Source organism: Zonotrichia albicollis, chromosome Z, assembly GCF_047830755.1.
Source record: "Zonotrichia albicollis isolate bZonAlb1 chromosome Z, bZonAlb1.hap1, whole genome shotgun sequence".
Lineage (NCBI taxonomy): Eukaryota > Metazoa > Chordata > Aves > Passeriformes > Passerellidae > Zonotrichia > Zonotrichia albicollis.
The window spans coordinates 49179955-49203708 of record NC_133860.1 but is presented as its reverse complement, the minus strand read 5'-3'; the positions used below and the strand labels follow the sequence as shown (position 1 = coordinate 49203708).

General features: G+C 37.5%; 1 protein-coding gene across 24 annotated transcripts in view; it reads left to right on the top strand.

The window, feature by feature from the left end:
• Positions 1-23754, top strand: part of MPDZ (multiple PDZ domain crumbs cell polarity complex component) — a 92884-nt gene that overhangs the window by 55985 nt on the left and 13145 nt on the right. For 12 of the 24 annotated variants that reach the window (XM_074533538.1, XM_026794252.2, XM_026794249.2 and 9 more), the window contains 15 exons: positions 67-108; positions 4650-4754; positions 5537-5629; positions 6128-6305; positions 8384-8494; positions 9022-9105; positions 11650-11751; positions 12941-13012; positions 15673-15835; positions 16392-16588; positions 21397-21488; positions 21753-21843; positions 22189-22269; positions 22812-22904; positions 22996-23070. In XM_074533538.1, coding sequence (XP_074389639.1) covers positions 67-108; positions 4650-4754; positions 5537-5629; positions 6128-6305; positions 8384-8494; positions 9022-9105; positions 11650-11751; positions 12941-13012; positions 15673-15835; positions 16392-16588; positions 21397-21488; positions 21753-21843; positions 22189-22269; positions 22812-22904; positions 22996-23070 — 1579 coding nt within the window. The remainder of the gene's footprint in view (positions 1-66; positions 109-4649; positions 4755-5536; positions 5630-6127; positions 6306-8383; positions 8495-9021; positions 9106-11649; positions 11752-12940; positions 13013-15672; positions 15836-16391; positions 16589-21396; positions 21489-21752; positions 21844-22188; positions 22270-22811; positions 22905-22995; positions 23071-23754) is intronic. The other 12 variants (XM_026794256.2, XM_026794254.2, XM_014267847.3 and 9 more) reach the window with 9 other exon arrangements.

The following is a 23754-nucleotide window of genomic DNA, read 5'->3' as shown; positions in this document are numbered from 1 at the left end:
CATGAGACATTGATATTAATTAACACCATTGTAAAAAGATGCTGCATCGTATGCTTCACGTTCTAGATCTTCTCCAGCACCTGCTGATGATCAGGCCCTGTGTTATGTGTGAGTATTGGCAATTCAGAAACTCATTATGGCTCTGTGTTGCAACTTGTCTGTAAAATCATTCCATGCTTTTATGACATCAGTAGTAATGTCAGGGATATATCCAGATATAGGTACATATTCTCTTTCTTCTCATGTATATTTGTGTGTGCATGCACATGTGGCTGCACATGTGGATGTGAATATATATTTTTTAATTAAGAAAGATACAACTGTGTGTGTATAATTGTATAATATATTTATATGTGGCCTTAAACTTGAAGATTGGAACGTGCTTTCTAAGTCTGGAATTAAAATACCAGAAAAAAAATATTGCTAATATATTTAAATTTCATCTATGACAGCCACCCAAGATGTGCTCAGAGCACGTGTGCATGTTGTGTGTATGTGTACATGGTTCACTTCTAGAATTGGCATGAGTACAATGTACTGATATCTGGATTAATCTCAGTGTCATATTTTCTGTGGCACTTACATTTTACTTCCTTCATATATGCAAGGGTTCAAATTGAACCTTAATTGTTAATTACAGTAATTTGTCCTAAGCATTTTCCATACTTTGTAATTTATTTGTTGGTGTTTCAAGGTTTTGTGTGGCTGTTCAGTCAAGCATGTGATAAATGTTCCTCTGTACTGCATGCAGTGTTGTGTTTACAAGATACTTTCATAAGTAAAACCATTGGTGTTTCCATTGTCACTGCTCTAGTTGCTAGTGCATATTTCTGGGGGTAGGAGAAGTGGTGATAGCTTTTAAGAAAGAAAACCAGAACACTTTTCTTTCAAGCTGTACATCTACAAAAGAGAAGAAGATGGTTAAACCATGCATATACTTTTCTTTGAAATTGTTGAACTTTAATTTCTCTTGCAGCAAAGAAATATGACACAGAAGTGGAGCGTACATTTATTTATTTTGTTTTCTCTGCCTTCATATCTGTTTTCTGGCCCTTGTTTTTCTTACGTTCTTCCCTGTAGCTGTATTAAGACTATTACCAGTCTGTTTTGCAGATGAACTGGTGCCTTGGTGGGGTTTTATTTCTGCTTTACAGCACAAAGTTCAACAGAATTGGCCAGAGGAGCCAAAAACACTTCTTGTTCTGTGCCCCTCATGATCCTAGCCACTGGCTGAGCTGTTCAGGATGATGCTGAATGTCTTCAGACCTCACTTTGACCTCCAAGTGAGCTCCAGCAGCAATCTAGCAAGTGATGGATTTGATAAATGTGAGGTGTCTGCCCATGAGCACTAAGCAGGGCAATACTCTTTCATTTCAATAATAACATGCAGAACAGAGAGAGTAGGAGGACAGTCATGTCAGTAATACAGGTAATAAGAGCAGTTAGGGAAACCTCTGCTGTTAACTGGACTTTAGAAATCATTAGCGAGATACAAAGATGAACTCCACACAGAATATAACTCCTCATGTATTTGATCCATGCAATTTGTTTTTCTTTTTTGTATGTTATTTTTTTTGCAAAATGCAAGTGTTCTGGTTTATGTTTGTAAAACAACTGAAGTGTTACAGAGACCTAGGTAGGATTGAACATGTAGATAAGAATGAGCTGTTAAAAACATACTGAATGTTCATTTGAGTGCTTTATACTAGGCTATTAGGCTGTAGTTAAGCACTAGAATATAATTAATGTGTTTTTTCCAAAGAACTAAAATGTAACAGGTGCCAGTGAGATTATCTAAATTTTATTCCATCTGTGGAAATCAATTAGGATAATTCAGATGTTCAGTTTTAGATCCATTTTTAAAAAATGGTAGAACAACCCTATTTTCTTTATAATTCCAGTGCTGTACACAGAAAAGGAAGCTAAGGCAGCTTTACAGAGATGTTTCTAAGTAGCATTTAAAACTCTTGGAGAGCATCCTTTGAGTTGTACCTTTTTAATGATTCAGCACAATGGCAGTTATTTAATCGTATAACAAAACACAGTAGGGTATCCCATAAGTTGGAATGCATATGGTTTGCCTCCCCCTTGAGATCAGCTGAACCCAAGTAGTCATGCATAGGGTAAGGACTACTGCTGTCATTGGACCTTGGCAGTCTGCATAATTGCTTGCCTTGTGCTCCTTGCAGAAAAGGACTAGACAAGAGTTGGTATATAATGGCCACTGTACTGTCAGAGATCACACTCTGCTATATATATTCAGACTGAATCTGGGATAACCTATTTCCTTGATAGGACTGTCCCATTTTCCTTTTCATACTTATGGCTTCCTGCTTCAGTTTAGCACAAAGGAGATTGTCCAGGTGTTCTAGCCAGAAGTTCTGGTTTCTTTACTGTATCTTTCTGTAGCTACATTATTTCCTACTTATTTTTATAAGTGATGAATATAACTGAACGAATCTTACATTTTCTTACATTGAAATGTAACTTAGAGGTCTTACAGTTTTTGTAGAGGCAAGGTATTCTTGTGGACCTGTTGGGTGAAGCTGCTGCATCTGACCCATGAGAGTTTTGTGAGCATAATACTAGTAGTTTGCTGTAGCTCAGTGCACCTGGAGTTGGAGATGGCTGAGAAATATTAGTCATTATTCTCCCAAATTCTTTTCTCTCTTACTTCTTCCTGTTTTACTGCTGGGTCTTCGCAGAATAGATGCTGCATGTCTTTAGCATTTTGCAGTGCTAGAATGCCCTCAGGAAAGCCAATAGTGCTTAAAGTTTGTTTCAAAGTGTATGTTAATTTCTCAGCACTCCAAAATGAAAATATGTTGTGTCAAGTGGAGTAAGACTTACTTACATGTTTGAAAAAAGGCCAATGCAGAACAGGGAGATTTATATGGATTATATGGTTTTAGAAATTTCCATTAAAAGAACTAGGAAGTTCCTTCTGTTCAGCACCCTGGACACTTCTTTTCACTTTTCTAGATACGGTAAGTGTGAGAAAAGGTAGGGAACATGCTTGGACACATACACAGATGGACAAATTAAGGTGACCCTTATAATAGTTTTTGGTAGTGTTTTAGACTGATGGCATTAGTCAGATAAAATTTTATTTGCATTTGTTCTGAAGCTTGATGTATTCAGCAGAAAACTACTGACATGGGGGAATCAGTGGTAATCAGGGTGTGACAAAGATGGCATCACTCAGGAATGATGGACAAGAGACAGCTCCATATGAAAGCCTCAGACTTGAAAGGATCTCTTCCCAGCAGCTTACATATCCTCGTGAAGTGGCCAAGGCCTTTTATTTTTGATTTAGCCCTGTCTCTTCTATGGGGAAATATGTGTGATGGTGTTCACAGGGGTTCTTGGATGAGGGAAGAGATGAGGATCTGACTCGGTGTTTCAGAAGGCTTGATTTATTATTTTATTATATATATTACATTAAAACTATACTAAAAGAAAAGAAAAAAGGATTTAATCAGAAGGTTAGCTAAGAATAGGAAGGAATGATAACAAAAGTTTGTGGCTCAACTCTCTGTCCGAGCCAGCTGGGCTGTGATTGGCCATTAATTACAAGCATCCAGCATGAGCCAATCAAAGATCCACCTGTTGCATTCCACAGCAGCAAATAATCAATGTTTACATTTTGTTCCTGCGGCCTCTCAGCTTCTAAGGAGGAAAAATCCTAAGGAAAGGATTTTTCATAAAAGATGTCTGCGACAAATATGTTATTTTTTTCTTTGAACAATGTGATGTATAGCAAAACAGACATTTTTCCTGCCATTTTTCCATCAGCCTTACTTCTTGATAGACTTTAGTATGATAGCTAAGCTGTAGTTTTTTTAGAACTCAAAGCATCATTAAAGGAGGGCTACCTAAGTAGCGGTGCTTATATTGTGCAAGGTACTGTGGTATCCTTTTGCCTGCCAGATGGAAGCTTTTCAAGAAATATTCTCCATGTCTTAATCTTTTTTCCCCTCTTTGTTTCACTGTCCTCAGTTTATTGGACTGTTTCTGGCATTCAAACATCAAGTGGAGTCTGTACACCATTTTTCTGATGAAACACAACTGTCTGACTATTCTAAACTGGTTAGAAGTGCATGAAGATCTGAGGGAAGGAGTTGAGCAGGGAATTGGTCCCTGTGGCATAGGTGGTGTGCCGTAACACATTTTTATGTCCAAACCTATGAAGCATTCTTCACCAAAAGCATAGAAATCTAAAATAAATACAAAACCACCCATAAAAGCACAAAACCTCCTACAGGCCAACTTTCAGAAACATTTTCAGCAGTCATTAAGGGTGATAATTGTGCCTCAAACCTCACAGATCCTTCAATGTTTCTCTTTGCATGGGGAATCTATGTTTTGAATAAAGCTGGATTGTCTCTTGTTACTGTCACTGTTCAAGCACCATTTACTTTAATTAGAAAAAATTATGTGCTGTTCAGCTACATAATTTGACTATAGATGTATACTTGTTGAAAGTTGCAAAGGATTTGTGTGAGTGCTTATTCCGTGCATACCAGCACTGTTGCTTTGAAGTCAAACAAACTAGTCTTGAGTGGCTTCCTCATATCCATAACTCACACCCACTCAAGGGAGGACTGGCGTTCCCTATGGTAGTTTAATCATGTCCCATTTTATTGCAGTATTACATATGTGCCAGCAGAAAATTTAGACGAGTACAGGGTCAGTCTGGGACAACAGACAGAGGGAACAGTGCCACTTGAACTTTTTCCTTCACATATTGTCAGGTGAGTCGAAAGGCATGCAGCTTTCTCCCAAATAGCTCGCTTTCCATACACTTTGCACATTTTGGAAGTATAAACTTTATTTTAGAAGGGGTGAAAGATGGATGATTTTCTTCAGACCGGCAGCAAAAACAGTAAAAAGCTATTAAAAATAGAGTTTTTTGTTTTGACTAGCAAATTGTTAAGTATTTTTACAAGTCTGTTTGATCTGTCCAAAAAGGAGATTGAGTTCTTTCTTATCCTAGATTTCTCTTAAATACTATGCAATCGGATCTATGGATTGCCACAAATACTGAAGTGCTTCCAATGTAAGACTTTGGTATCAATGGTTATTCTGGAACATAACTGGAAAGAATAAGTTGTGTCATTCTTTTCCTTCAGTTTCAAAAATTCATTGCAGTTACTGTCCAAACTTTCAAAGAGATTAATAATTGGATTTTCGCAATTTATCTCCAAAAGCAGTAAATTTAGTTGAATGCTGCTGTTGTAATTTCTTCCATTTTGAAAACAGTAAATTCCCTTTAGCTTTGTTTTGGTTGTAGTTCCAAATTGCACTTCGTTGTTTTGTGTTGTGGATAGAAACTTCATTGCAGATAAGAAGTGGATAGGGAATCGCTGAACACCGTATGTATTCTAAAAGACATCAGAAAAAGAAGTTCCTTACCTGAATCCAATGTACAAATTCTGAAACTGTCAGGGTTACTCAATATATGAAATTTTTCAGAAAAATCTAGTGATTATGTGGATTGTTTAGAAATCAATTGCATGATTGTGTTTGTCATCAGGGAACTTCCAGAGCTTCCAGAACGTGAAGAGGGGGAGGGAGAAGAAAGTGAACTTCAAAATGCAGCTTTAAGTAACTGGAACCAGCCCAGAAAGTAAGTGCAGATTTTGCACATTATAAAATGTTATCTGAAATTCAAAAATTCCAAAACATATTTTGAGAAAAGTAAAAAACAACGGAACTGCTGCACTTATGTATGTTGTGCATTGCTGGAGTAATTAATGATTGACTTTTACTGCCATTGGGCTAAATCCCTGCAGTCTAGAAGTGTCTTGATTGTCATAGTAATTTATCTCTACTTATTCCAAGCTGACTTGCAGGGATCAAGTCAAAAAAGAAGAAGAGAAAGATTCAAAGTTTCTATTAGAACTCAAAACATGCTGACTAATACTAGACTCAGTTACAGAATTTCTGATCAACTAGTAGATAACTTCCACTGAAAGACAAAACTTTGTAAGGAAGAGTTATTTTCAAATAATTTTTCAAAAGAATTTTTCACAATAATTGTGCAAATCCAGGTGTCTTCAGTGTGCGTCTTTGTCATAATGACAACAGATTTTAATTTAGTTTGGTCCTTTTTTTATCGCAAAAGGGTTGAACTCTGGAGAGAGCCTAGCAAGTCATTGGGCATCAGCATTGTTGGAGGACGAGGGATGGGAAGCCGCCTCAGCAATGGAGAAGTGATGAGAGGGATTTTTATCAAACACATCCTGGAAGACAGCCCAGCTGGCAAAAATGGAACACTGAAAACTGGAGATCGGATTGTAGAGGTACCATCTGAATGCCTTTTGTTGCAATTCCCCCAGCATCTCAGGAGTCACTGAGATGGATGTATGGTGGGCTGACAGCTGTGCAGTTGCCGCAGCTGATATCACTTGAACCACACAGACTGTAGTACCATCTGCTGATGTTTGTGTACAAACAACTGCCTGTTAAGTTGAATATTCAATGTGAAACATATGACTGACTGTGTGAGCAGGGGTCTACAAAGCCAGCAGTTTGACTTGCCTATTTGAAAACCAGCATGTGTAGGAAAAAGCTTAAGTTTGGTGAAACGAAAAGATTTTTCACTTTTTGCACCTTTTCACTGGGTAGCAATAGAAACAGCCAGTGCAAACCATGTAAAATGAATGCCAAGAATATTTCCATCAGAAGTCTTAACTGATTGAAATAGTTCTTATGCATCTTGTGCAAGAGTAAAGGGAGGCACTTTTTTTCTCCTGACATGAAGAAATCTGTGTTTGATACTTGAGACATGAAGAACATTTTGCCCATTCCTCAGTATAATGTAGCCAGTGGTATTGCAGGGTAGAATTTATCTTCATTTCTCTTCTACTTAGCTAGTCCTGTGCTCATGCAGCCACTTCTGCTTTTGTCGCTTAAAGATACTGCAGAATGAACATACTGAAGGGAACAGATCTTTCCTGTCAGACATTGCCCTGTCTCCAGTGTCAGGCTAATAGAAACTGCCTCCATGTAACCCTACTGAATGTCCTTAGCTGACTGTCCATCAGTAAGAAGCCCTACAAGCAGAGTGATGGAGTTGGTAATTCTGGCTCACACTGGGCTTGACTAATGGTGGTACTAAAACTGCAGTTTGCTGTTAGCTACAGTACTGATATTGAGGAAATAATACCTTAGTATAGGTGGTACTTTCTATAACAGGAACAGTTTGCAGTGTATAAGAAGTTGGGAGGTGGAATTTTGCTTGAAGGCCACAAAGTTAAAAACATTCATTTCACCGGAATAACTGGATTTTTGTGAGTGAAATTGTCTCTGAGAGTGATGCTTGCAGAAACTGGAATGGGTGAGTGAAAAAAAAATGTTATGTTAATGTGACTGTTTCTGAATGAGCGGTTTCAGTTTCTTAAGTTGTGACATATGTAAACCTCCATCTCTGCAGTGCATACAGTTTTTCAGACATGGGAAGTTGGAGAGCATTATTGTTTTTGTTCAGTTCCTCACAGGTTTAGAATTTCTCTCAGATTGTTTTTGTGCTCTCTTATTTGCATTGGATGATAAAGTTTAAGGTAGAGTTAGACTATTGAAAAGTTTTCAGGGTAATCCTCATCCTATAAGTTTGTGTGCTAGAATTGCCACTAACAAATAACTTTTTTGTGTTAGCTTCTAGCTTTTATTGTGGTCATTGTGACAATACTTTACTGATGCTAACCTCACCATAACATTGTTCTTACTTGGATAACCGGACAAAATGTTTTACACACCCATACATATACGGACATGAAAAAAAAAACAACCAGGTGCAAATTTGTCCTTAGCCATCCTGTGTGTGCATGCATTCTTCTGGAAGACAGAAAGCTTTCCAGCTCTAAAAATTTAACTTCTGAAGAAAGTGTCTCGTAGCTAAAGTTAATCTTATCTTGCTTTAGAAAAAAAAAAAAAAGAAGGTAAAAGAAAAAAGTACACTGTATGAAAGACTTCTCAGCACCTAACAAGTTTCAGTTTTAAAGTCTCATAAAGTCCTGGGTAATCATTTTTTCTTAAGGTGGGATTTGCAGAAGCAGTATTTGGTAAACACTCCTACTCTCTTCAGATTATCATCTCTCTTCTGTTACATTGCTTGTGGGAAAATTTACAGAGTGTGAACTAAAAATGTTGGAAAACATTTTTAAAACAGAGGAATAAGAGAATATTTATTTGATGTTCTATTCGTGCTCTTGGAAATCCCAAACCTGCGTTTGAAGGACCTCAGGCCAAATCTGTAGAAAAGTCCATTAAAAACAGAGGGTTGGTCTGGTTTTAGTCAAAGTTTCCTAACCAAAACTCAGAACTGACTCATGACTCTTGTAGCTTCTTGCAATGTTAAGATGAGGCCTTCCAATTACAGGTGGATGGAATTGACCTCAGAGATGCCAGCCACGAACAAGCTGTGGAAGCCATACGGAAGGCAGGCAATCCTGTAGTCTTTATGGTACAGAGCATTATAAGCAGACCAAGGGTAAGCATAAAGAATGTGAAAAGAGATGTAATACATAGTAATAGATGAAGCAAATGTTCAAGATGGTGGTATTTGGGAATGGGATATTTTATCCTGAAAGTGCCATCTCAACTATTTTAGGAACAAAGATTTGATTTAAGTATTATTTCCATTTAGAATGAAATCGATTTGGATTTGGAAATACCCTCCAGCACGCCGTCCTCAAACTATTTTGAAAAGCCTCAAGAAAGATAATTTGTTGGGGGGCAGAGTAGGAGTCTAATTAAAACCATCTGTTAGAGATTGACAGCATGTCTGAGGAGCGCATGCAGAAATACAGCACCTGTTAAAAAATTCTGTGGACATTAATGAAAGGACCTAGAAGTACACGGAAGTTTTCCGTCACTAAGCTGCATGGACATTGCAGAAAAAAACTACAGTGCTTTAATATAAATTGCTTGCATCACTAGAAACTAAACTTCCTCTTTTTAGAGTCTGTGTAAGCTGCATGTTTATTTACTAGTTGTCTCATAACTCTTGTTCCCCAGCCAGAGTCTCTTTATAGCCCTTCTTCAGCTTCTGCTCCCTGTGGGCAGAAAACTACTAACCCATTTTATCGTCAGTCATCTAAGGTAAAGTTGCATGCAAAAGCTCTGTTGAATGTTGATTATTGACACCCAAACTACTAAAGTGATGCTTTTGTATTTGCTGTGATGTGAACAGAATTGCAGCTACTGAGTGTTTAGGCTGATTTGGGATGGAAATGATGCCATTACTATATCACTACTTTTATTTTGAGAATGTTCCTTTGCTATTTTTGATTGTAGTTCTTTATTCTCTATTTTCAAATTAAGCTTGTAGGTTATTTCTTGATTGTACTAACAAACTCTTGTTTCTCTGTAAGCAGAAACATTGCAAATGCTCTTCCTGTACTCATACATTGTGTTGTGATCATCATAAATGGCATTATGTTTATTATTTTCATGTTTTGAAGCTTGCATTTGTACTTAGTAAGATCCTGCTACATTATAAGAATTTCCTGCTTTCGTTCGTGTCCAGTCACCCACATAGCTAGCTGCCTGCACACATGAGCTATAATTATGATGGTACGACTATGTATTTAACCAGGCAGTTGGTTTTAAGTGGCATGTGGTTAAGGAGTCCATTTCTTCTGTTTTGTTTCATGCAAGGTTTAGTAGTTAAGAGAGAGCCTGTGTGTACTCCAGAACAGCCTGAATAATGCAAGTGGCCTGTGAAAAGATTGTGATAGTTTTGTTAATGGCGAGTTACCCATCAAGTCTGTGTTTCATACCTATAGCCCTCTGTGTATTTCCAAGTAAGAAACAATGTATCACTGTGATTATGTTCCCATAGTAGTGTTACAGCATTATGCTGTTTGAAATGCTAGCTAGTTTCTGATAACTTAGCATCTTGGACACATGGATAAAATTCTGAATGGAAGTTAGTTGAAAAAAGGTAATAACAGAAAGAAAACATCCTGTTACATTAGGCTGTGTTTTGAATTTTAAAAGATAGTTAAACAGAGAACTCCCTTTATTTAGCATTTGCTTCTCTTGTCCTAGACTGCACAAAAAGTATGCTAAACTGAACTGTTCAGGCAAATTCAAATGCCCCATATTTTATCATAATAGTCAATTCATATTAATACAATGCTGTTGCATGGATTAGTATTAGGGCTAATATTTTAGGACATCATGACAAAATGAAAAAGGCAAGAATTTGAATGACTGTAGCTGAACTTTTGTTGTTTTACTAGGATTGTACTGTTGATATATGAAGTGTTTGTGATACTTATTTTAATTGCCTACAATTTCAACAAGATGTATTTTAAATTTCTATGCAGAGAACATGTAATTTTAAAGTGTAATAGGGTGATTACAGTAACAATTTACTTTTCACAAACCTTTCTTTATAGTATTAAAAATCAAATGGGATCACATATACAGAAAATATTGTACCCTAGGGAAACCGCCTGTTGACTTTGAATGACTTGCCAGTAAAGAAACCTTGGTCATTCATGGCATTACTTTGTCACTGCTGAAGATACAGTAGAGCCAAGACATTTGCTGTCTTACCAAATGGAATTACTTTTTTGCAACATGGTATTTGAAAAGAAATGTTTAGGGATATGTTTACTATTTTCAGGAGCATTTAAAAAAACAAATGCTTTAAGAATTTTTTTAAATAGCACTGTAACTTTTGATTAAATTACTCTTGGTATGATCCTGGTATGATAACTCAGGAATGATCCTGGAAGGTTTTCACATTCCTGTCCGTACTATTTTCCAGCAGTGTTAAATTTACAGCCCTTAGACTTACAGGTAATTGCCAGATGGATACAGCCAGTGTAGAAATTACTTCTAAGTATATACAGTATATTTCCAACATACGATGTGAAATCAAAGCTGTTTCCTCCTTATTAAGCAGATTCTGATCTCAAAATAGAATACAGTACAAAAACTGCATAAGGAATATAAATGGTCAAATTATATCCTTTTACCTGGTCTAAATGTGTAAACTCTTTTTCTGGTAAATAGTAATGAGAGAGTACCTTGCTTCAGGTGAAGACCAGAGTATTTTGTTTCAAGAAACTATAAATTCAGGCAGTTACATATGCGTTTGTGCATATACAAAGTGTTGTGTGAAATTTATTATTAGATATGAAATCTGCTTAGTGATGCCTAATATTACTAAGCCCTCACTTTTACAAAATAAACAGTGAATGTATTACCACAGAAGTTAAATCAAATTATGAGAATCTGCGGTTTTCAAAATAAGACTAAAGCTATTGCATTATTACAGATATTTGTGTTAATCCTAACCCAGAAATCCACAATTAATTAATGTGTAAGAGTGTCCCATATGTTTGGAAAAAATTTTCAAATATCACAGCAACAGCACATAAATGCAGCGTAATTCTGCACTTGATGTACTTCATGGTCTAGAACAGGTGTGAGGATTAGCCTGCTGAGAGAGCATCAGAAAAACGGGGCCAATACACTTTTGCCCAATTTCACATATCTTTGGCAAGTGCAGAACTTGGACCTTGTTCGGTTAGCCCAGACAACAAAATGAATATGTTTTGGTTCATGATTAAAAAGGGTTGGTTTAAAACTTTTTTTTTTTGCTTAGTTTCTATTATGCTTTCCTTTTAGAACCCTTCCCTGCCTTTTCTGCAGAACAGTGTTTTCAGTAGGCCAGCTGTCTTCAGCAGCACTAACCCATTTGCTGATTCTTCTCAGTTCAACACTGCTAAGGTTGGATGATGACACACTATCTTTTCACTCACCAAACATCCTGTGTGTGCTTTTTTCCCATTGGTGTCTCTCTGCATTTAAATTCTTTTATACTAGTTTGAGTTATGTGCTGTGCTGATGAGCTTGAGAACTCTATGTAGTGAATTTAAAGACACAGACATGCATTTACGTAGAAAAGTTATGGAGAAGTTAAAAAATGCCAGCTCCATTAATCATAACCACTAAAGCTGATCTATTCAGAGCTACCAAAGGAATAGGTTTGCAATTATAAGATCAGTACCTGATGTATATTTTAAAATATCTAAGTGTAACTCATCAGTGTAAGGTCTTTTGCTGCTGTGTACTTCTTTTTGGTTTTTTGTGGTTATAACATTCCAGCTTTGATATTTCTCTTTTATTTTTGCATTAAAAAAACACCAAACTTGCAGCTTTTTTTTAATGATGCTTCATGAAAATATTTTCCCTCTGCTTCTTGAAAATTCTTTTCACTCACCATGATTAGGATGCTGAAGTCTTTGGAAATAAAAAAAAAGTTAGACTCTTTTTTTTGTGGCTAGTGCATACTTACTGCATGTAATTCACGATAGGAACAGCATTATCTCTAATAAAATACTTTATCCTAATATGCATGCATTTTTGATTTAATAAAATAATTTATAGCTGGTTTTACATCTTGCAAGTGATTGTGCCCTTTGTCTATTTTCTCATGTTGTTGAAAATATTGCATGTGCAACAAACACTTATGATATGTGGTGTGTAATTGCATGTGTGTTTTGAAATCTCTTTTTGTGTTTGTTACAGTTCTGAGGAAAGGGAGTAGACATGTAACGTAAATGATGACTTATGTTTTCTATATTTTTAAAAGTATTTCTGAAAAAACATTGCATGCATTTTAAGAGAAAACCTGATGATCCTGTAGTTTATGCATAATTCCTTTCTTAGCGTTGATCTAAGAATGGCCTTTTGTCATCTCTCCTTTTCTGAACTCATGTTCATGTGTAGTGAGAAACTTTGATGAATCAGCGTCCTTAGTAACCCCTCAAATACTTTTGTCCATTTATAAATAAAGTTCATAAGGTTGTTGCAGTTAGCAAAATGAATCCGTAATTGAAAATAAGATATTGGTTAATATTAATGTGTATATCCAAAGATGCTATAACATGTGGATTGCTGTTTTCTGTTACTGTAGGAGGTATCGAATCCAGTTAGGGTTACCTTCCGTTGTTCCCCAACTAACCCTTTTGCTCCCACACCATTCAAGGTTTGTCTTAATTCCCATCAGTTGGTCCTACTGTATGTGCGCTGTACATTTGTACATGGACTGTGATAACTTCTGGACTACTGCTTCTTTTTCTGCCTGTGCCTTCATCTTTTCAAGTTCCAGACTTGCTGCAATTTTCAGTATTTGCTTGGCTGTGATCAGAGTGGCCCTGGTAGCTAAATGAGTTCGGCAGCTGTTGGGTGCTTTGCATTTTAAATGAAATACTGTGGTGTGGCACACTGAAAGTATTTCATGAGTTAAAGCCTTTTAGGTTTCTGTGTGTTGCCCGATTCAGGGAGCAAAAGTCTTATGTGTGTGTAAACTGTGGGAACTGGCTTCTGCTTTTGGCTGTTCAAATGTGTCAGGCTGAGTTCTGCAGGCAGGACATGTTCCATTCCCCCAAATGGCATTGTAGCGCAGTTTTTACCCTCCTACAAAGGACCTTTGCTTTTACTTTCATTTCAGCATTTCCTTAAACCTCAAAAATGTTTAGATTATGTTATGTTGTTATACATTCACAATGGTACAAAAAGATGCTTTTTTTTGTCAGTCATATTATGGTGGCAGCAGTTAATAAGTGCTAATCTGTCAGGATGTAGCCCTACATCCACACCTTGCAAGTCTTCCAGAGATCCTTTACACCAATATATTGCTCCTTTTTTGGTTTCATTAAGTTTAGCTTTTCTTCGACACTGTCACTTACAAACAGTACCTCTAAAGTAAAATATTAATTTTGGTTTTAAAATATAAAAACTAAAGTTTGCTGATCTGGTTTGATCTCACACTGGTACTGGATTTGTGTTGCAAGATAATGGTAGTTGGGGAGGCTGTGGGGGGTGACTTTTGTCATATTTTTTCTCCTTTGTCCAGCTGAAGAAGGAAGTGATAGAGCAGCTTTGGTGGGCACCTAGCCTTCAGACAGGGTAAACCCACTGTGACACCATGTTTCCTCATTTTCCCAGGATATTATTTAGCTTTAGTAAAACTCTAGAAAGATCTCTGAAAAATGAGTTTTTCTAGAATTCTCCCTTTTGCCCCTTCTCAATGTGGAGGTATTACCAACTTTTCTTTTTATGCACACATGAATTTTTGATTGTGAAAAATAACATTTAATGTTACTAGGCAGTGTTTCTATTGTTCTCTGATTCTGGTAGGTGACAATGTCTGTGCTAGAATTTTGTTGCTTCAGCTTAGGAATGTTAGGTATCATCTTAGGAGGATGACATTGTCTTAGATAAATTATTTGCTTTGGGGTCACTTCCCACACTTTTGAGATTTAGTGACTTCTTAGTTAAGTTCCTCTAAGAAGTTCCTAAATGAAAGGAATCCCTTTCCTCTTTCTCAAGCAGAAGCAGAATGAGAGACCTGAAATATGGCATTTTCAATATCTTTATCTTTTGGAGTTAAGAGTGAAGATAAGTAATTTTTGTTTAGACATGGGACCTTTCTTAAATTTCAAAATGAACTAAACTGGTAACTTCCCAGGTTTCTCAACACCTTCAATTTGAAAACTGATGAAGTTTTTCAAGGTGTATGTTGTTATTCATTTCACTGTTGCCTCTGATTAAGAGATTATTACCTAAGTGATTTTGCCACCTAAAGGCACAATCGGATGTACTGTGTTTTCAAATTTTATGATGAAAGTAGTGAGAATTGAAATTATGAGAATAGGGTTATAAAGTGAGGGCAACACACCTGAAAACTTGAGTGCTGTAAAAACTTGTTTTTTATTTAATATTCTTGTTTACTTCAGTAGCTGATCTGCCAAGTATCAAGGTCTCTTGGGCGTACATAAGTAAAGAATGATGATATTCAGAGAGAGGTTTCTTGCTTGCATGTTTACTTTAAGCAAGGAAAAATTATACAAATTCCGCATAGCGAAATTCCTTATCAGAGTCTATATTCCTCAAGAAATCTGTCTTCAATGGAAGCTTTCAAGGCTGTGGATTTGGGCATTTAACCATTATATTGCAGTAGTAGTGTGTTTATACCTCTTAACTTTGTGTGAATATGAATAGAACACATCAAGTATCTGTCTCTTGTGATTTAACCTGTATCCTCATTTATTTGATCTTGTCTGTGCAGCTTATAAGAAACTAGTAAATGAGACTGAAAAGATCCAGTCACTATGGATTTCTTCTGTTTAATTTTGGTTTTTAACACTCCTTTCTATTAATATGCCAATTGCGGTTTTTTTCCTGTAGGTATTTTTGAAAGTTCCCAGTTTGTTTTTTTTTTTTTGCTTTCTCTTTCCTCATATTTGGCTTCCTAAGCATATGATGGGAGGAAATTATATGTGATGACTCTTAAAATTGGTTATAAATCTTTTACAAATCTGGCATTAAAACAAAAGCACTTGAGTCTTTGTTAGAGGCTTTTTCTGAAACATGAAGTGGCACATAAAACTTTACTGAATTGGGCTTTTACTGTGAGTTGTTTGCTTCCAGATACATTTTGGAGTGATGTTTTTTTCTTACCTTGCCTGGTGTTTGTTTCTGTCTTTGATCTCTCTGCCTTTCTGTTATTAATTTAGAGTTTCAGCTGCTTGGTATTGAAACTTTGAAGCCATAGTCATTGCCATTTTGACATTTTTGTGTACTAGTTTGCCCTACAGAGAGTCTGCGTCTTCTTTACCATTTCATTTTTCTTATTCTCCACAGGCATTTGGTCAGTCTGATACGGAGCCAGAAAAGACTTCGCTTTGTAACTTGCCTCTGCCCCCTCCTTCAGCATTTTCAGGAATGAGCTCTGATGTTGCACAGTCATCTTCTATCAGAGTCCCAGAAGATGTGGAGAAGGAAGATGAGTACAGTTACAGCTGGAGTAAGTTTTTCCTGTGATAATATTTGAAATGCTAAGTATTAAAATTGTACTGTAAAAGACACAGGTCTGGGGGCATCCAGTTTGAACTGTTTCTTTCTCATGTGCATTATGGTTTGGGTGCTAAGGTTGCTATTTTAGTTGTGCTTGGTCAGATGCATGTAGAAAAAAAAAAAAAAAAGATTTTGTCCCTGGTTCCAGTTCAATGTAGGACGACTTGAAGAATTTCAGTGTACTACAGGTAACAGTTTGGCAGTGATCAATATGATAGTATCTATTACCTGAAAGTGTTACTGGAGAGAAGATTACTTCCGTTGTGTATGAATTTTTTTTAAAGAAAACTTAAAATATTTTCTGAAGGTATAAGGAAAACAAGAAGCTAGAAATATTATTATAAATCACCTAAGGCTTAGTTTAAAAGAGTGTGTCCTTTACACTGAAAATTTATCATCCATTTTGGGCTGCTTCTGTCAGATACTGCATACTGAGCACTGATCTTGATTCTAGGTAACTTGTGAAACTTTCTAATGTAAATCTTACCCTACACTTCTACATTTAGAAAAGATCGTGCAGCGCTATGGAAATCTACCAGGGGAGCTACACATGATTGAGCTGGAAAAAGGAAAGACAGGTCTGGGACTTAGTCTTGCTGGTAACAAAGACCGATCCAGGATGAGTGTCTTTATAGTGGGAATTGATCCAAATGGAGCAGCTGGAAAAGATGGCAGGTTGCAGATTGCAGATGAGTTGCTAGAGGTGAGTTTTTGCAATATGTACTGAAGCCCAAATGTACTGACTTCAAATACCAGATTCTTGCTGAAATGCGTAAGTTTTTCAGTAGACTTTGAAATCCCAAGTTTATCCAAGTTCATATCACTATGCTATAAGATTTTCCTTTTGATCTATGCCAAATAGGTGTAGTGGATTTTTTCCTGGTTATAATTACACCAAGTTATGGGTTAGATCCCTGTATGCCCCATTCACTTAAGAGTTGGACTCAATGATCCATGTGGGTCCCTTCCAGCTCAGAAGATTCTGCAATTATGAATGAAGGTGTGTTGAATAGAAATGTGGACGACAGCTGTTTCTGAGTTACTGAGCTGTATGGAATGGCAGTGAATTGCAGGCCATTAAAAATATTGAAGTCCTCCAATCCATCTGTGCAGTATTCTAGACTTTCTAATTACTTCCCTGTTTACTAGAAGTGTGATAATAGCAGAATATTTTTATATTGTGTAACACAGAATGTGGAAATTAAAATGGGGAAACAGGAACAGATCTATTTTTGTTATAAACTTCTAACTCGTTATATGTTTGGGTGCTGTTTTCTAGTGGAGTAGAGTGACTGAACCACTAAACATGCAACTAACATTTCAAGTACATGTGTGAGCATAATTTGTTTCTATATTCCCACAGCCCAGTTGATGGTACTCGGAGATGCATTCTCTACTATAGCTTTTCCCATTCTTTCTAATAGCAGTAGGTAACATTACCCTCACCGAATTGCTTTGTGTAACTTCAAGGCTCTATGTGGAAGTGTTTGGGGATGTACTGGCAAAGTGGTACAGAGTGGGAATGGTGGGAACAGCTTAGGGAGACATTGAGAAAGTAAATAACATTGGCTGAAATTTGCAGACTATAAAAAAAAATTAAGGGATTTTTGGCGCTGTGGACCAAGTCTAATGGAGGGAACTTTGTTTCAGATTCCAGTATTGTGAGACAGTTCACTTGAAGCATCTGTTTTTAAAATCCGAAAGTGGAAGAGGTGGAATATTCTGAAAACATGTTGACACATGTCTGTCTGAAGCTATCATCTTGTGATTTCTTGGGTACTGTCCACGCTATAAACTTGCAGACTACTCCTAAGAAATTGTGTCAACCTCTTCTGAGAGGAAACATCTGAGCTTGCTCCCTATATTCCCAAGTAGTTGTTCGTCAGCTACTTGGGAATATAGGGCCAACATTGAGGGCCATGTCCCATCCCCCCCACTTGGCAGCCTGACCATGTATTTTTCATACGGCTGTGGCAAACACCGGAGGGAGTGCTGCATTTGGGTTGTGAACTCCAGTGTAAAGGACAGGACTTGGAATCCCTGTAACCATGCCTGATGCACGCAACCTGCATAGGAGGTGGTTGGTGTTATGCTCATCCCACAGTACAGTGTCTTGCATCTGTTGCTTTGCTGTGTCTTTGCTTCTGTTAGTGCTACCTATATACATTTTATTACTTTCCCTTTGTGTAGGTCCAGACTGTCCCATTTCAATCATTTCTCTTTTCTTCAGTTAACTTCAGCACTGAGACATTTTTTTTCATTTTTTCAAGAAAAAAATGCAACTAATAAAATGGAAACAGATAATGGCCTTAATCTGCAAATTCACACTGATAGCTCATCTCCTGTCTGAATTGTAGACATTTCAAGGTGTTACAGTGACTAATCTGTTCTACCAAATGGAAAAGAGATTGCCAGGTCACATCTTCAGATAACAAGTGTGGAGTCTAGAATGGCTTGGGTTGGAAGGGACCTTAAGGGTCGTCTACTTGCAAGTCTTCCTCAATGGCCTGAATTGCCAGCCATGAGATCAAGTTGCTCTGGTCCCATTCAGTCTGGCCTTGAACACTTCCAGGGGTGGAGCATCCACAGCTTCTCTGGGCAACCTGTTCCAGGACCTCACTATTGTCTGGGTAAAGAGTTTTTTCCTGACATCTAATCTAAAACTTCCTTCTTTCAGTTGAAAACCATTGTCCTTTGTCATAACCCTATCATGCTGCATAAAAAGTTACTCTTCCTCTTTCTTCTAAGCCCCTTTTAAGTTCTGAAAGGCTGCAGTAATGTATCTCCAGAGTTTTCTCTTCTCCAGGCTAAACAACCACAACTCTCTCAGCCTGTCTTGACAGGACAGGTGCTCCAGCCTCTGATGATATTCCTGGCCCTCCTGTGGAGCTGCACTGACAGATCCACATCTTTCTTGTGCTAAGAACTCCATAACTGGATGCAGTACTTGAGGTGGGGTCTCACGTGGGCAGAGTACAGATTCCTTGACCTTCTAGTCACAACTCTTTGGATGCAGCCCAGGATGACATTTGCCTTCCCAGTCCATACTCTTCTTTTGGATTGTCCCAACCCAATTGTAATTGGACTTGTTGCACCTCATGAGATTCCCACAGGTCCATTTGACAAGTGTGTCTAGTCTCTCCAGATGGCACCCCATCTTTGTATTGTGTCAGCTACACCACTCATCTTCATGTCATCTGCAAATCTGATGAGGGTGTACTTGATCTCTTAATCTGTTTCATTGGTAAAGATATTAAAGAGCCCGTCCAGCACAGAGCCCTGACTTGTCACAAGCCTCCAGCTGGACACAAAGCCATTGTTCACAACTCTATGACTGCCTCCATCCAGCCAGTTCGTTATCCACCAAATAGTCCACCCTTCAAATCTATCTAATTTGAAGATAGGGACATTGTGTGGACCTTTGTCAAAGGCCTTGTAGAGGATTAAGTAGGTGTCACTGGCTGTGCTGGCTGAGATCATCTCCTTGTCTTCTATGTGCCTTAACATTGCTTCCATGAGGATCTGCTTCAGGATGTTTCCAGGTACAGAGATGGGGCTCAATGGTCCATGGTTTCCTGGAGGTTCCTTTCTCCACTTTCAAGAAATGAGTGATATTTTTTTTTTTCTAGTCACTGGGGGCTTTATCTGACCTCTCTGACTTCTTAAGTAGGATGGAGAGTGCCTTGGCAACTACGTCAGGCAGTTCCCTCAGGAACTTGGATTGCAGATCCTCAAACCCCATTGACTTGTATTCAGTTTCATCAAGTGGTCTCAAACTTGCTTTTTTTGCTTACAGTGGGAGAGACTTTGCTTCTCCCAACCTCCACCTAGAGGTTCAGTAACTTGAGAGATGTTAGAAGCCAGACTGTCATTGAAGACTGAGGTGAAGAACTATAGGAGTTCCTCACCCTTCTCCATATCCATTGTCACCAACTGTCCATTCTTAATCGTTAGGCAGGTACAGTCTCCTTCGTCTTTCTTTTCTGACTTCTACTTACAGAACCCCTTCGGATTTGTTTTCGCATCCCTTGCCAAAGCCTCTTTCTTCTGTGCCTTAATATTCCTAAACCCATCTCTAAACCCATCTAAACCATATCTATGTACTCTTCCCAGATCATCTGTCCCTAGTTCCACTGGCCATTCATTTCTTTCTTACTCCTTAATTTGAGGAGCAGATCCTTGTTTAGCCATGTTGGTTTCCAGCTTGCCTAAGTTGATTTCTTACACATGGGGATGGAGAATCCTCAAAAAGCTACTAGCGCTGGTGAGTCCTCTGTCCCTAAGGACAGTTTCTAAGGGAATCTCATCCACTAATTCTTTTAACAGATGGAAGTCCATTATTCTAAAGATAAGAGTCAGTTCTGACTCTGCCTTTTTTCTAAGCCCATGTTCCTTGCGATCAGTAATTTCAGCAGGGCATGGTCACTACAGCCAAGGCTGCCTCCATTTCAATCTTTCTAACAAGCTCATCTGCACTGGTGAGCACCAGGTCCAGTAACACTGCCTCTCTGGTTGGTTTGGCCAATACCGGGACCAGAAAGTTGTCCTCAGAGCACTCCAGGAGTCTTCTGGATTGCTTGCAGTCAGCTGTACCACTTTCCCAGCAGACATGCAGGTGGTTGAAATCCCCCATCAGGATGAAAGCATGCAAGCATGATGATTTCTGTATCTCAAGCAAGAAGTCAACAGACTTGCAGATATCAGGCACTCTGTGGTAGACCCCAGCCACAAGGTGTCCCTCACTGATGCTGTCCTTAATTTTTACCCACAAGCTCCTGAGCTGCCCCTTCTTCCCAGCCTCTTTCTTCTGAGAAGGTTGTAGCCCTGCATTGAAATGTTCCAGTTATGTGATTCATCCCACTAGGCATCTATGAGTCTAGCTAGATTTGAATTGCATGATTCTGGTGCAATTGAGGAACAGGTTTCAGTTCCTCTTGCTTGTTACCCATGCTGCCTATATTGGTGTAGAGGCACTTAAGCTGGATTATCAACCTCTTCACCTTATGAGAAGAAGACTCCTTAGTACATCCCCTTCCCTCTTCCTCATCAAATCTCGTTTAGAACTCTGCTAAATGTACCAGTGTTCAAACTTCTGTGTATAAAGTGCCTGGCTCAGGGATTTGAAGTGCCTGAGATTCAATAAAGAATAGCAATCTCATTGCAGGATGTAAGCAATTCATTTATTTGTTATGGTTAGAATTTCCCATGGTCCTGCTTAAACCTCATCAGTCATGAAGTGATCAATGGCAAGTGAAAATAGATCATGTGCCAGGTCAACCCAATATAACTCAGAGAATGACATTTTTAGCACTGTGAAAGTGTTAGTCTGAAGTCAAACCATGGTGAATATTTTTACTGAAAAAAGGGAGTGAAAGTAAGATATAACATAACTCTTATTTTTATACAGTTGCTGTTTAGTCAGTGATACGGATTTTTTTAAGGCTAAAAAATTAGTTTAAGTGTAAGGAATTAAAGTATTTTGATAAATAATTGCTGCTTTTCCTTATCTAGATTAATGGCCAAATCCTTTATGGAAGGACTCATCAGAATGCTTCTTCAATAATCAAATGCGCACCATCTAAAGTTAAAGTAATCTTTATCAGGTAAGCTCTGGTTAAAGATTTGGCTGAAAGGGTTTAATTTTTAATGTGCTCATGTTGCACATAGCGTTTGTTATTTTTAATTTTGGTAACATAGATGTACTTTTGAAGACAATCTTACTACTTGTTAAATATGTCTTGTAGTTTTCTGTTTTGATATTTGTACTGTGAGTGCCAGAAATTAAGAACCGGACTTAAACTTGTCCTAAGAAATATGGGGCGGTACTATTACCTTCTTATTACATCCTTTAACTGAATATATTGCAGAAACAAGGATGCAGTAAATCAGATGGCTGTTTGTCCTGCAAAGTCAGTAGAGGCTTCACAGTGTACTTCAGGGACACTTCGACATCAAGAGGTAAAGTAAATATTTGTTTTTCTTATTTGACCAAAATACTAACATTGTTCTGGATTGAGGAGGATCCTGTCTGCTTAGTAAATACAGTAAAAGAAAAGGAAACTCATAGAAAAACAAGTGAGATTTTAGTAAAGTTGCTAAATTTAATACAGCTGTCATAAATTTTGTTTCATTTTATATTCTTCTATACTATGAAGTAAGTCTAATATTCCCATCAATAGAGTTTTAGAAGCTTAGGTGGAACTAGAAAATGAGCAGACTCGCTTTAAATATTTGCGCACTACTTTGTTTTAGTGCAAAATGTTGGATATAATCACTTACAGCTGCATTTTATTTTTCTCTTAGATTGACATCAGTGTTGCAAACCCGAGTGCATTTTCTGACTTAAGTTCATGTAAAAACATTCAGTGTGTGGAACTTCCTAAGGTATGTACTTAATTTACATCAGTCAATAGCCATTCAATTTTGTAGTGCTGTCCCTCTTACAGCAAACAGACTCTCAGTTACTAGAAGCTGGAAAAGAGATTTCTAGAGATCTACTCTTCCTGTTTGGGAATGGATCTCAAAGTTTTCCTCACAGAAAGATTGCTTTTGATTTGCTAATTGCTTTGTGTCTCTGGAAGAAGTATTCTTTTGTTCTATTTGCCCAACTTCTTATAACCATCTCTACTGATGGTTCCTCAGGTGAAATCAATGCCTTAATTGTTCAAGGTAAAAAATGAATAACAGTTTACCTTGTAGATTTCAAAGGAATGGATTTGAATTTAGAAGTGTTTCAAATTTATCTTGGTAGTCAGTATACTGTTTGTTTGGCAGAACCTATTCCAGAAATAGTTTAAAACAAAAATATTGGTGCATTGTGGAACCTCAGACTTGATATATCAGCAGACTTCACTAGTCTTTAGTGATTGTATTCTAACATTTTGATGTCACAGTATTTAACCATTTGCATTTTCTGTTTGCCCCAGGATCAAGGAGGCTTTGGAATTGCCATTAGTGAAGAAGACACAATTAATGGAGTAGTTATTAAAAGCTTAACAGATCATGGTGCAGCTGCAAAGGTGTGAGATACATTTAAAATCTAATAAGGGAATGAAGAATGTTTTTTGGAGTAGCATCCATAGTTCATATTTTTTTTTAATGTTTTTCCAGGATGGACGTATCAAAGTTGGAGATGTGATTCTGGCAGTGGATGATGAAATTGTTGTGGGATATCCTGTTGAAAAGGTGCTTCTGAAGTGTCAGGAGTGTTACAGAAAGCACACTGCTTAATGTAGGAGGTGATTGTGTCTTAAATTAGTGAGGTTCTCATGACTATACTTAATTTTCAAACCTGACTAAAAAAATCAAAGATCTGCAGGCACTGTCTGGAAAAGAAAACTACTGCGAAATAAGCTAAAGCCTAATAAATTTATAGCTCAGCTGTTATTTTACATTAATGCACTACATGAATCATCCTGTCTCTGCTTCAAATGTGATTTTATTTTCCCTGTGGTTCAGACCTGATGACTGAGAGACTTAGTAGTGTGATAAAAGCCATGAATTATTGCTCAGTAATGACTCTGCATAGCTAGTCCACTTTAAAGGTGTTAGAACCAGTAAAACTAATATGTGTAAATTTGCATGAGTGAGTTGTTTCAGTGGTAAATCAAGTCATAAACTGTGCTTATCCATGGGAACTGTCTGTAGTAACAGTCTCATTATATTCCAAGCATGGTATTTCAAACCTTTGTAGAAAAATATCTCCATTCCTAAATAACAAGATTTATTTCTAGCTTCTAGCTCTGCAAACTCAATTTGTGTTCTGTAGTAAATCAAGGAGGCTGTTTTTCTTGCACCCACCTTGCTACCAAGAAAAGTGATTCTTTAGGCATGAGCAGATTATTTCTGTTTGTTAAAGGGCAATTAGGA